At 43.0% G+C, this 11787-nt stretch overlaps 1 protein-coding gene across 2 annotated transcripts; it reads left to right on the top strand.

Annotated features, from left to right (window-relative positions):
• Nucleotides 1-492: 492 nt before the first annotated feature.
• TIFAB (TIFA inhibitor) lies at nt 493-9363 on the top strand. Of its 2 annotated transcripts, none has more exons than XM_069091678.1 (3): nt 493-835; nt 1827-1972; nt 8228-9363. In XM_069091678.1, the coding sequence occupies exon 3, from the start codon at nt 8262-8264 to the stop codon at nt 8757-8759; it is 498 nt and encodes a 165-aa protein (XP_068947779.1). In that variant the 5' UTR covers nt 493-835; nt 1827-1972; nt 8228-8261; the 3' UTR covers nt 8760-9363. The 2 variants fall into 2 exon arrangements, with proteins under 2 accessions (XP_068947779.1, XP_068947778.1); XM_069091677.1 differs by having other exon boundaries at nt 1609-1972.
• The last annotated feature ends 2424 nt before the right edge of the window (nt 9364-11787 follow it).

Here is an 11787-nt window from a genome sequence, read left to right as displayed (position 1 = left end):
GCCTTTCTGACTGGTCATCCTCCTTATGAGTTTTGTGCTTCTCATTCAAGGAGGGGCTGAGACCTGGATGGGACCTCTGACCCAGAATAAACTGGGGTTTAGGTAGTTAAAGAAATAAGAAGCAATAGACCCATCCTTACCCTCAGGCCATCATCAAGAGCAGGTTTCCTGGGCCCACCTCCTCTGTACTCCAAGGTTGTCAGATCTAACAGGCTCCCACATCAACCGTCCCTGAGTATGCCTTAGAGGCAGTCAGGTGGGATGGGAAGGTAGGGCAGTTCTGCTGAAGTTGAGGAATGTGCTCTGATTAGGAAAGAAGTCAAATATTTCTCTAGATCTGTTGTCAAGAGGCAGGATCTTGGCTGATGCTCAGCTGATTCAACACAACAAGTCTTTCCTGAATGTTTACTGTGTTTGGCTAGGCTGTGGGAGAGGCAGAGAAGGGGACATGGTCCTTGTCCTTGAGGGAGCTCTTAGTCTGGGAGCAGATCAAGCAGGAACAGTCCTAGGCCCTGCCCCTTGGGAAATTTCAGACTCTGGGGTTGAGACAATAAGAGACTGACTCAGGCTCTCAACTCAGGGACCTCACAGCATAGAGCAAACAAAAGAGCTGGTCCAGCAAGCTTCTGGAGTGGAGCTCCAGTCTCAGTTTACATCTGTGTCTGATCCTTCAGTAACAGGGCACACTTATGGCTAGCTTGCATGACTAGCCAAGCACAGGCCTATCTGTAGGCCATGCTGCCTCAAAGGAGTTCGGAGGAGAGGAAGATCAGCAGGGGCTGGTATAGTCAGGGGAGGCTTCACTTAGATACTGCAGCTGGAGCTCAACTTTAAAGTAAGAGATATGGATCCTGGGACTTATGGACATTGAAAACTGACCCTAAGTCTCATTCCCATGTGTCGGTCACAGGTCTGCAATCAGTGAATAGATTCATTCCTTTAAGGATACTGTTCCCAGAGGGGCAGTTAGGTGGTACAGTGTGATAGAGTGCTGAGCTTAGAGTCAGGAAGATCTGAATTCAAATTTGACCTCAGATTCTTAATAGTTGTGTTACCTTGGGGCAGTCAACTTCTGTTTGCCTCAGTTTCCTCATCTATAAAATGGGTTGTGTCTAATCTACCTCCCAAGATTGTTGTGAGGGTCAAATGAAATAATAATTGTAAAGCACTTAGCATTATGCCCGGCACATTGTAAATGCTATATAAAGGTTAGCTTTTATTATTATTATTCCAGAGATGACTATCAAAAATATACATTGCCCAGGAAGGGCACTGACTGATTTTTATATTAATTGTGATCAGGTGACTGAGGGAATTGGGCACAGAATGGGTAGATAGTGGAGGGGAGGAGAGGGATGAGGCTAGATCCTAGGTGCCAGGATATGGAACCTGTGGCCCTATGGCCACATGGGGCCACAGGAAAGTTATTCAGTCAAAGGGACACACTTGAGGAGCTAGGGACCACATGTGGCCTCAGGGCCACTGGATCCCTGTGGGGATGCTGTCCAGGATAAGGTTAAGGGGGGGGGGGGGGGAGAAACCAACAAAAACAAACCTTTTGTTTGCAATTTGGATCTGTTTTCTGAAGTTCTTTCCCCAATTCTCTAGGCCTTTGGAGATGAGGCAGTCAAGATAGGGACAGAACTAGCCATAGAAAGGAATGTCCCTCCACGGCATCACTAACCTTTTAAAGTCAGAGACTGGCTGAAGCAGCAGATTTTATACCCTTCTGTAAAGTCATTGCAGGAATTTCCCAACCTCACCAACAATACAGTTGCACTTCTGCAAAGAATGAGGTGGACAGTTTTAATTCTCTTTCCTCAAAGGAAACTAGAAGAGAACGTTGAATGAGAGACTCTGCTGAAATAGCTTCCTGGGCCACCGGAGCCAAACAAAACAGAAACCTGTAACAAGATGAACTCCTGCTTCCAGTCAGGGACTCTGACACCTCAGATGCAGCTTCAACAGTAAGGTAAATTAAGTCAGCGCACTGGCCTGGGGCTGGGTTGTGGAAAGATACTCTAAAACACCCCACAGATAGGTAGCATCTAAACCAGAAAGACTCATTTCTAAGTCAAAGGTGTGTTTCTTTGAGTTATTTGCTGAAATACACTTAAAAACAAAGATCTTGACAAAATGTCTTCTCTTCTTGGCTAAATATTTGTTCGTTTGAAAAAAGATTGGGGTGGAGGGGGGGAGCATGATTGAGCTGCAGGCTAAATATGAAGCAATAGAAGGTTTTGCCTGCCAAAAAAGGGGTGGGGGAGGTTGCATTAACAGGCATAATACCCAGGAGCTAAGAAGGTAATAGAGACCTTGTCTTCTGCTTTGGCTGGTCACATCTGGGGTACTGTGCTCAATTCTGGTAACTACAGTTTAGGAAGGACACTGATGGATTGTAGAGTGTCCAGAGGTGGCTGACCTGGGTGGTAACAGGTCTAGCTCTGTCTCATTAATAACTCACTTATGTCATACTGGCAGTAACTTAATATGGCTTGCCTCAGAGAGATATTGCAAAGGCAAAATGAAGCATGGTCTCTTTGAAAATTGTAAAGCACTTGGCATGTGTAAGGGATTATTATTATCATTCCAATTATTATTTTTAAAAGGAAATCCTGATTGCATGCCATACTTTGTCCACTAATAAATGAAGGCAAGGCTACAGGGTTAAGCAGATCCCCTGCTGTCCAATTTCTGCCTCAAGTGGCCAAAGTGGTTTTACTAAAGTATAAGTCTGATCATGTTATCCTCCTGTCGATAAACTCTAGTGACTCCCTATTGCTTCTAGCATCAACTATGAAATCTTTTGTTTGGCATTTAATTCTCTTTAGGACCTGGCTGCTCCCTACCTTTCCAGCCTTCTTACACTTGGATCCACCTGCTATATCTTGTATGTGATACTAACATCTCTTGTCTCTGGCTACTCCTCATTCCTGGAATGCTCTCCCTCCTCAACTCTGCCTCCAAGTATGTCTGACTCCCTTCAAGACTCACCTCCAACCCCACCTTCTGCAGGAGTCCTTTCCAGGTTCTTCCCCCCCCCCCCCCCCCCACACCCTTCCCACCCCACCCCCAACTACCAGTGCCTTTCACTCTGAGACTACCTTCTATATACTTTGTGTAGAATTAGTTATGTATATATTGTCTCCATTACAATGCGAGTTCCTTGAGGGCTGTTTTAAATTTTCCTTGTATCCTCTTTTAAATCCTAAATAAATGTCTGTTTCCTGACTAACTGAATCCATACCTAAATAAGAATCCCTTCTACAATATTCCTAACAAATATAGTTAGAAATCTGTAACTTTAATAAATTAATAATTTTAATAAAGTTCAGTCATCTGACCTCTGCTTTAACACCTGGGGGGGGGAGGGGGAGGGGGAGAAACATGCTACCTATCCAGGTAGCACAATCTACTTTGGTAAAACTCTGATTTTTAGGAGGTCTCTTCCTTATGCCAAGACTAATTGAGTCTGATCATCTTCTACCCATTACTTCTGCTTTTGCTCTGTGTGCACTGGACACGTCCAGTGACTTTTGAAATATTTGAAAACAACTCTTATGTGCCCTCCAAGTCTTTCTTCTCTAGGGTTAACATATCCACTTCTTTCAACCAGGCTTCATATGGTCTAAACTAAAGGCCCTTCATCTTCCTATTTGTCCACCTCTGGACACTCTCCAAAACGTATCAGTATAGAGCAAGGGTAGGGAACCTGTGGCCTCAAGGCCACATATGATCCTCTAGATCCTCAAGTGAATCCAAACTTCACAGAACAAATCCCCTTACTAAAAATATTTGTTGTGTAAAACTTGGACTCAGTCAAAAACCCACACCCAAGGCCATAGAAGGCCACATGTGGCCCCCACCCATCCCTAAGCCTTCCCAGGTTTATCATCATTATGACCAGGTAATCAGTTTTCTTTATGTACTGCTCTTTGAAGAGATCAGGCCAAAGTGCAAGGAAGTAAATAGATATTACAGGGTATTTGTTTGTTTTAACAAAGAAATTTGAGGGTCAGTGTATCTAGGAGCACTGGATTTGAATTAGGGGAACTGCGTTCAAATCCAGTCTCCATGACTTATTTCCCGTGTGTCCTTACACAAGTCACTGAACTTCTGAATCTCCTGCTCCTTCATTTGTCAAGTGAAGGAGTTGTACCAAATTATCTATCTGTAAGCTCCTTCCCAACTCTTTTCCTATAGATACATTCTCTGTATAGGTACATAAGAGCAGATATCACTTCCCTCTCTGATAATAACTGATGATCCTTTAGAAGGGGTCTTCTGAAGCATGATAAAAGGTTCATTCAGATCTGCAGAGGTCATCAACTCAAGTAGGAAGGGAAGATTATATAGAAAGCTCTTCAGCCGATAGCATTGAAACACAAAAACCTTTTCGGTAGCTCACTGGATATAGTTATGTTAATAAGCATTTATTCAGTGCTTACTATGCACCAAACAGGCACTGGGATACAAAGGCTGTGTGTGTGTGTGTGTGTGTGTGTGTGCGTGTGTGTGTGTGTGCATGTGTGTGTCTGTGTCTGTGTATATGTGTACATACAGTCTCTGCCCATCTCCCTTCAAGGATCTCACTCACATTCTGATGGGAGAGAAAACAGGCAAAGAGGGACAATTGGAGGTAATCTCAGAGGCAAGGCAGTAGCATTGATGGGGACAGGGAAATGCCTCTTGAAGAAGGTAGGGTTTGTGCTAAGACTTGAAGGAAGCCAGGAAAGCCTGTTGGTGTAGCTTAGAAGGGAAAACATTACAGGAAGTAGCTGAGGAGGGAGAGAGTTCCAGGCATGAAGTGAAAAGTCAGGAGATATAGTGTCATGTTCAAGGAACAGCAAGGAAGTCACTGTTACAGGATCACAGAGTATTGTGGAGAAGAGTAAAGTCTAACCCTAACCCTAAGAAGATCGGAAAAGTGGGAAGGGAGCAGGTGGTGAACATCTTAAAAGCCAAACAGTGGATTTTATGTCGAATTCTGGAAGTAATAGGAAATCTTTGAGGTGTACTGAGTAGAAGTATAAAATTGTCAGACCTGTTTTTTAGGAAAATCATTTTGGCAAGCTGGAGTGGGGAGAGACTTGAGGCAGGAAGGGGAACCAGAGGACAACTGGAATAGTCCAGTCACAAAATGCTGACAACTTGTATTAGGATGGTGACTATTTTAGAGGAGTGAAGGAGATGTATATGAGAGATGTGGCATAAGTTAAAATTATGGGACTTGGTGATAATTAGATAGATATTAGATATGGTAAAAATGAGAAATTGAAGAAAATACTGAGATTTTGAACCTGGATGACCAGGAAGATGGTAGTCCCATCAATAGTAATAGAAAGTCTAAAAAGAGGGAAAGGTTTTAGGGGAAGATAATGAGTTCAGTTTGGGACATACTGAGTTTGAGATGTCTCAAACAGTTTGATAGGTCCAATAGACAGCTGGAAATGTGAAGCTAGAGGTTAGAAGACAGGTTAGGGCTGGATTAGAAGATCTGAGAATCTCAACATAGAGATAACAGAATCCATGGGAGCTGGTAATGGCGCAAGTGAAACAGAATCGAGGGAGAAGAAAAAAGGGTCAAGAACAGACTCTGGCGACACCCACTGTTAAAGGGCATGACCTGAATGAAGACCCAGCAAAGGAGCCTTGGGAAGGAGCAGTCAGATAGGTAAGAAGAAAATCAGCAAAGAGCCAAGTCACAAAAACCTAGGGATGAGAAAAGAAGGTTGATTGAATGTCAGAAGATGCAGAGAGGTCAAGGATGAGGAGGACTGAGAAAAGATGATTAGGTGTGAAGATTAAGAGATGGTTGGGGGCTTTGGAAAGAGCAGCTTCTGTTGAATGATGAAGTCAGAAAGACTGAAAAAGAGTTAAAAAGAGAGGAAAAGGAGACGAATTTAGTGTAGACAGCTTCTTCAAGCAGTTTAGCCACAAAGGAGGGGTGGGGGAATGATTGGATGAAAGCTAGCAGAGATATTCAGATCCAGTGAGGTTTTTGTAAGTCTGGGAGAGACATGGGCAGTATGTAGGGAGATACTGAAGATTAATGAGAGAGTAGGGATCATAGAGGGTGCAATCTATTGTAGAATTCAAGATAGAATAAGATTAAGGATACATGTAGAGGGATTTGTCAATAATAGCCTTTATACATCACTTTAAGGGAAGAATTGGTTTAGCTAAGGATAACAGAGCTGGAAGGGTCCTTTGGGGTCACCTATTTCAACCCTTCATTTTACAGGTGAGGAAAGTGAGGTCCAGAAATATAGGTGACTTGCTCAGGGTCACAGAGGTGGGGGATATCTGAGGCAGGATTTGGACCAAAACTCTTCTGTTTTCTGTCCATGTGTCCTTTATGGAAACAGTGTCCAGGGCAGGTATCCGTAGAAGTCATGAAAGTCCCACACCCACCCATCCATTCCTAGGATGACCAGAAGGAATAGGCCTGTTGGAGCCTGCCCCCTGGATTTGTCACAGAGAGAGAGACTCGGTCATCTGGTGGGCAGGAAAGAGGAGGAGGGCTGTGAATGAGAAAGAAAAGTAGCCAGGTCTAAGGATTAGGAGATCTTATGTGTTGAGGGAAACCTTCTTAACACTGACAACACCCTTGGTAATCTAGAGATAAAGGAAGACTCAGAGGGGTCAAAAGGCACTAAAAGTAGCAATACCACTTTTCCCAGGGGACAACTGGGCAATGAAGATTACCCTGGACTTGGGAGAAACCTAGAGATAAGACTTCCAGATTTACTCTGTTACTTGAACATTAACTGAAAGATCTGGAGTTTGAGAATCTGATTCCATTTCCTGGTCCTCTCTGGGCCTCAGTTCCCTCACCTGTAAAATGAGGCGTTGAACTAGATGACCTCTAACTTCTCACTCATTACTAACTCTGAATCTTATGATCTTATGTACTAACTTCTGTTCTAACACTGACTTTGGTCTTAGAGAATCCCTGGCTTTATTCAAAGCACAGCTCAGGTGTCAAGTCTTCCACGAGACCTTTTCTGACCACCGCTACCATTGATTTATCTCCTCCTATTTACCTTTCTTACCAGTACACATTGCATTCCCACTAGTAGAATATGAATTCAGTGAGGGAAGGCACTGAATCATGTTTGTTGTTGTTCTCTGGGCATCTGACACGGTACCTGGCACAGAGTGGGAGTCTAATAATTATTTGTTGAGCTGAATTGAATTAAGCAGGCTTACATTGTTCATGGACAAGGTTCAGTTGAACCTTGTTTGATGACCCTTAAAGTGGTGCTAATGATGGGGTGCTTGAGTGCCTGTGTTCAGACCCCAATTCTAAGACCATATTTCCCCTGGCCTCAAAACACTCTCTCTCGCAGCTTTTCCCCAGCCCAAGGTCATTATGCCTACCAATTACTCGTGAGTGGGCCCCAAAAAACACTTCTCTATTTCCCTGGTACAATAACAAACAGCACCTGTAGGAATTATTAGTTTGAACTGGCTTTGTACTGGCTCATAAAGATATTTGGTACCCACCAGACGATCTATACCAAGTCACTACCTCATTTTGTGCATCCTGGATTCCTCATTATGTATATTCTAGACTTAAGACATATGTACACTCCCTACATCTATCTTGTCAAACAAGACATTGATTGGTGGCAGACTGCGCAATCCTCAGTTGGTCCTGACCACTGGTTAATTTAGTGAAAAAGCAGACCTAAAAAATACACCTCCCTGTGGCCCGTCCCCCCCCCCCCTTGGACTTTTCCTGGTGAACTCGGGTAAAACTCCTGTGCAGTAAATACAAAAAGTTCATGTTTCATTAACAACTGACCACTCCTTAACCACTCCCTAATCCTGCCCTGAATCACCTAATTAGCATACCTGGCACATGTTTACTATTTTTTATCCTATATAAACTTTAATTTTATTGCTCTAAGGTTTCAGGTTCCTTAAGAACTCTTGCCTGCTAAATAGCACAAAAATAAACCTTTGCCAACTTGACTTAAAGAATACTTGAGTCTGTGAATTCTTTCCAGATTACCCTGTCCTGCATCTCAGTCCTTGAAGGGTCCCTGAACCCCTCAAAGCCACATCACTATGAGAATGTATTCAAAAACATTTGAAGTGCATAGGCCTGTGTATTTCTTCCTAATACATACACACATACATACACACATGGAGGCATGTCTGGGGGACAAGACTACATCAATCCATTTATTCAAATCCATATTCCTATGTCCTTTCACAGGCTCATTCCAGGGTTTCACCTTCTCTATTCTTACATGGAGAGACCAACGACTGTTCTTCAAATAGCCCTCTATCACCCTAACCAGGACAAAGGAATCTTTGAAGACATCCCCCATCACCTGGAGCATGACACTACCCAACTAATCATTGGGAGAGGCCAGAATGCTCATCTCAAATTCAGACTTCCTGGCATCTCTCGCCACCATATTTCCCTGGAGCCATATTTGGAGAAGGGAAATGTCTGCCTGACATTCTGTCTGAAGATCCTGAGCAGAAACAGCATCGTGTGGGTGAATGGACTGACCTTGAAATACCTGGAGCAAGTCCCGCTGACGGCAGTTAGCAAAGTCATATTTTCTGGAGTCCAGATGGTTATTCATGTTGAGGGTGGTGCTTCTAAAGAAAAGTTTGCCTGTTGTATCCATTTCAGCTGCACACCTCTGATTTACAGGGCAAAGGCAGAAGAGACAGATGAGTTTGAAGCTATCCAAGAGGACCCAGAGCCCCCACAAGAGACCAGGGAGTTGAATTAAATCCCAGTATTTGGGGGTCTTGACTTGAATCTTTCGTATCCCAGGACAACTTTTCCCCCAGCAGAGCAGGGCAAAGGAGGAGAAACAGAAATATAGCCCACAAGGGAGTTCCAGGACAGTAAGTTTCACTAGCCCAGTGGGTGAAGAGAACTCCCCTGCTGATTACAAGAACTTAAGATATTAAAACGAGCTCCCTAGAGTCTAAGACGGCACAGCCTGCTGGCCCAGCTCAAATAATGAGCTAATTCTAGCAGGAATAAAATGTCTTAAATGGTCACATCTATGGAAGGTAACTGTAAAACCTCATATATTTTTAAAGGCCCTATGGGGCCTCCAAGATGGGGAAACTATGTGTAAGCCTGTCTTCGTATATGCTGTTTGATTTTTTTCTCCCCTATATCACTCTTTTGTTTAAATGTGGCTTATTTTATGTTGTTAATTTTGTGTTCTGTCTCCAGTGTGGTAGATTTAAGCTGCTGAAGGAATGTACCAACATATGTAGCAATTATGTTTGTGGTGATATGAAGTTACCTGTGGCTTTTAAATCCTCAAAGGCACTTAAGGCTTACGAAAGTCTGTATTTAATAAAAATATATGCATTTCATTAAGCAGCCATATTTAATAGAATTTTCTGCTCTTTAACTGTATCAAATGTAGCCCTGTGTTATCATCCAGAGAAAGAATGGAAATGAAATCAAAGAGGCATTAAGGGTAATGGAAGAGGCTGGATCCTAGTGCGGCAGACAGAGTCCTGGCCTAGAAATCAGGAGACCCGGCTTCTAGCTGTTATTGCTGCCAACTCCCTCAGTCCTTGGGTGTGGCCCTTCAGTTCCTTCATCTCTTGAATGAGGGTGTTGGGCTAAATATTCTCCCTCCCAGCTTCAGTAATCCATGACTTTCACATCTATATTTCTTCCTTTGAAAAGTCAGAGACAGAAATCGAAGGATCAAAGTTTTGGATCTAGAAGGCAAATCAAAAGTCGTGTCTTCTAACTCCCTCACTTGACATATGAGGAAACTGAGGCCCAGAAGGGCTAAGTGACCGACATAAGGTCACATTAAATAAGACAGTGAGTGATTTCAATTAGTAACAGAATCAAGGAATCTTAAAGTGGACAGGGACTTCAGAAGCCATCTAGCTCAACCTCTTTCTCCACCATTTATTTGATAAGTAGTTATTAAGCACCTCTGTGAAAAATAGGTTGTTTTAGGTTGCAAGCTCCCTGAAGAGTACAGATTAGCTTTTGCCCTCTCGGGGGTGCGGGGTCGGGGTATTTCTAGTACTCAACAAAGTGCATGGCACACAGTAGCAGGTGCTTAATAGATGTTTATTGACTATGTATTATTGACTAGGACTTGAAGATTCAAAGGTAAAAACAAAACAGGCCCCACCCTTCAAGACCTCACATTCTACTGGGAGAAGACACAATATAAGGTCTATGCAAAACAAATACAAAGTAATTTGGATGCAGAGAAGGCACCAGTAGGGAGGAAGAATGGAATAACTAAAAACTTCATAATGGAGGTTGTGCTTGGGGTTTAAAGGAAGCAAGGCAGACATGAGGAGGGAATGCATTCCAGGTCCGTGCAAAAGCATGGAGATAGGAGATAGGAGATTGTACATAATATCTAACAAGCAATCACAATGCCTTAACTTGAAGATTTCCAGCCATTCTATCATCTTTTGTGTCATTCGTGAATTTGAAGCTTCCTGGTCATTGCCTCCTTCCCACCTCAATGATCTCAGTGCTTAGATATATCAGGTCTCTGGCTATTTGAGTGGTGGTTAAGGGAGCACAGCTGTAAGAGGCACGATTCAACCACGAAAGGCAAAATAACTGAGTCATTAGAAACAAGCCAAATAATTTCTCTCCCACCATCATCCCTTTTTTTATTTCGCTGTTCATGCTTAATGTGCTAAATGCCTCACTGGGATAAAGACAAAATAATATAACAGCAAGAACCCTAACACTTAACCACGCACTTAACATCTCCAATAGCATTAGTTGCATCATCTGTCAGATCTGAATACTATTTGTCTTACCTATCTCATAGGGCTATTTTGTGAGGAAAGTACCTAGTAAATTTTAAGATGCAATAAAAATTTGCCATGAAGGGAGGGAATGATGGAAAGGTAGGTCCCATTTCTTCACTATTCATTCCATATCTCTAAATAGTGTCATGTCAATGACCAGGGCCACCAAACAGCCCCTAGACCAATCAGTCGGTCAGTAAGCATTGATTGCCATTGTTGTAGGTATTGTTTGTTTTTTCAGTCATGTCTGACTCTTCATAACCCTATTTGGGGTTTCTTGGCAAAGATGACTAGAGTGGTTTGCCACTTTCTTCTCCACTTCATTTTACAGATGAGGAAACTGAGGTAAACTGGGGTTAAGTGATCACACAACTAGTAAGTATCTGAGGCTAGATTTGAACTCGGGTCCTTATGATGCTAGACCTATCCACTGTGCCACCTAGATGCCCATTTAATTGCCTACTATGTGCCACACTTTATGCAAAGTGCTAGGGATACAAGGAAAGAAATGATAGTTTAAACCTGCCCTCAAGAGAGAGTCCAATAGGGGAGTTGACATGCAAACAACCACATACAAACATGTGTGTGTGTGTGTGTATATATATATATATATATATATATAGGATAAAATGTAGATAATAAGTAGAGGGGAGGCTTTAGCATTAAGGGGGATAAGGAAAGGCTTTGTGTAGAAGATGGGATTTTAGCTGAGAATTAAAGGAAACCAGGAGACAGAGATGAGGAGGGGGAGAATTCCAGGCATGAGCAATAGCTAGTGAAAATGCTTGAAGTCGGGGCGGCCAGGTAGCACAGCGAGTAAGAGCACCGGCTCCAGTGTTGGAATGACCTGGAGATCAAATCCCTGGCTCAGATACTTAGCACCCACCTAGAAACACCTGGCCGTGTAACCTTGAGCAAGTTACTTAACCCCAATTGCTTAGGGGCAGCCAGGTGGCTCAGCAAGTAAGAGCACCGGCTCCAGTGTCAGGATGA

The sequence above is a fragment of the Petaurus breviceps genome, unplaced genomic scaffold (assembly GCF_028583685.1).
Source record: "Petaurus breviceps papuanus isolate PSGF00001 unplaced genomic scaffold, PetGlider_PUasm1.0 189, whole genome shotgun sequence".
Classification (NCBI taxonomy): Eukaryota; Metazoa; Chordata; class Mammalia; order Diprotodontia; family Petauridae; genus Petaurus; species Petaurus breviceps.
The sequence above is the reverse complement of the archived record's forward strand: the minus strand, read 5'-3'. Positions and strand labels throughout refer to the sequence as shown.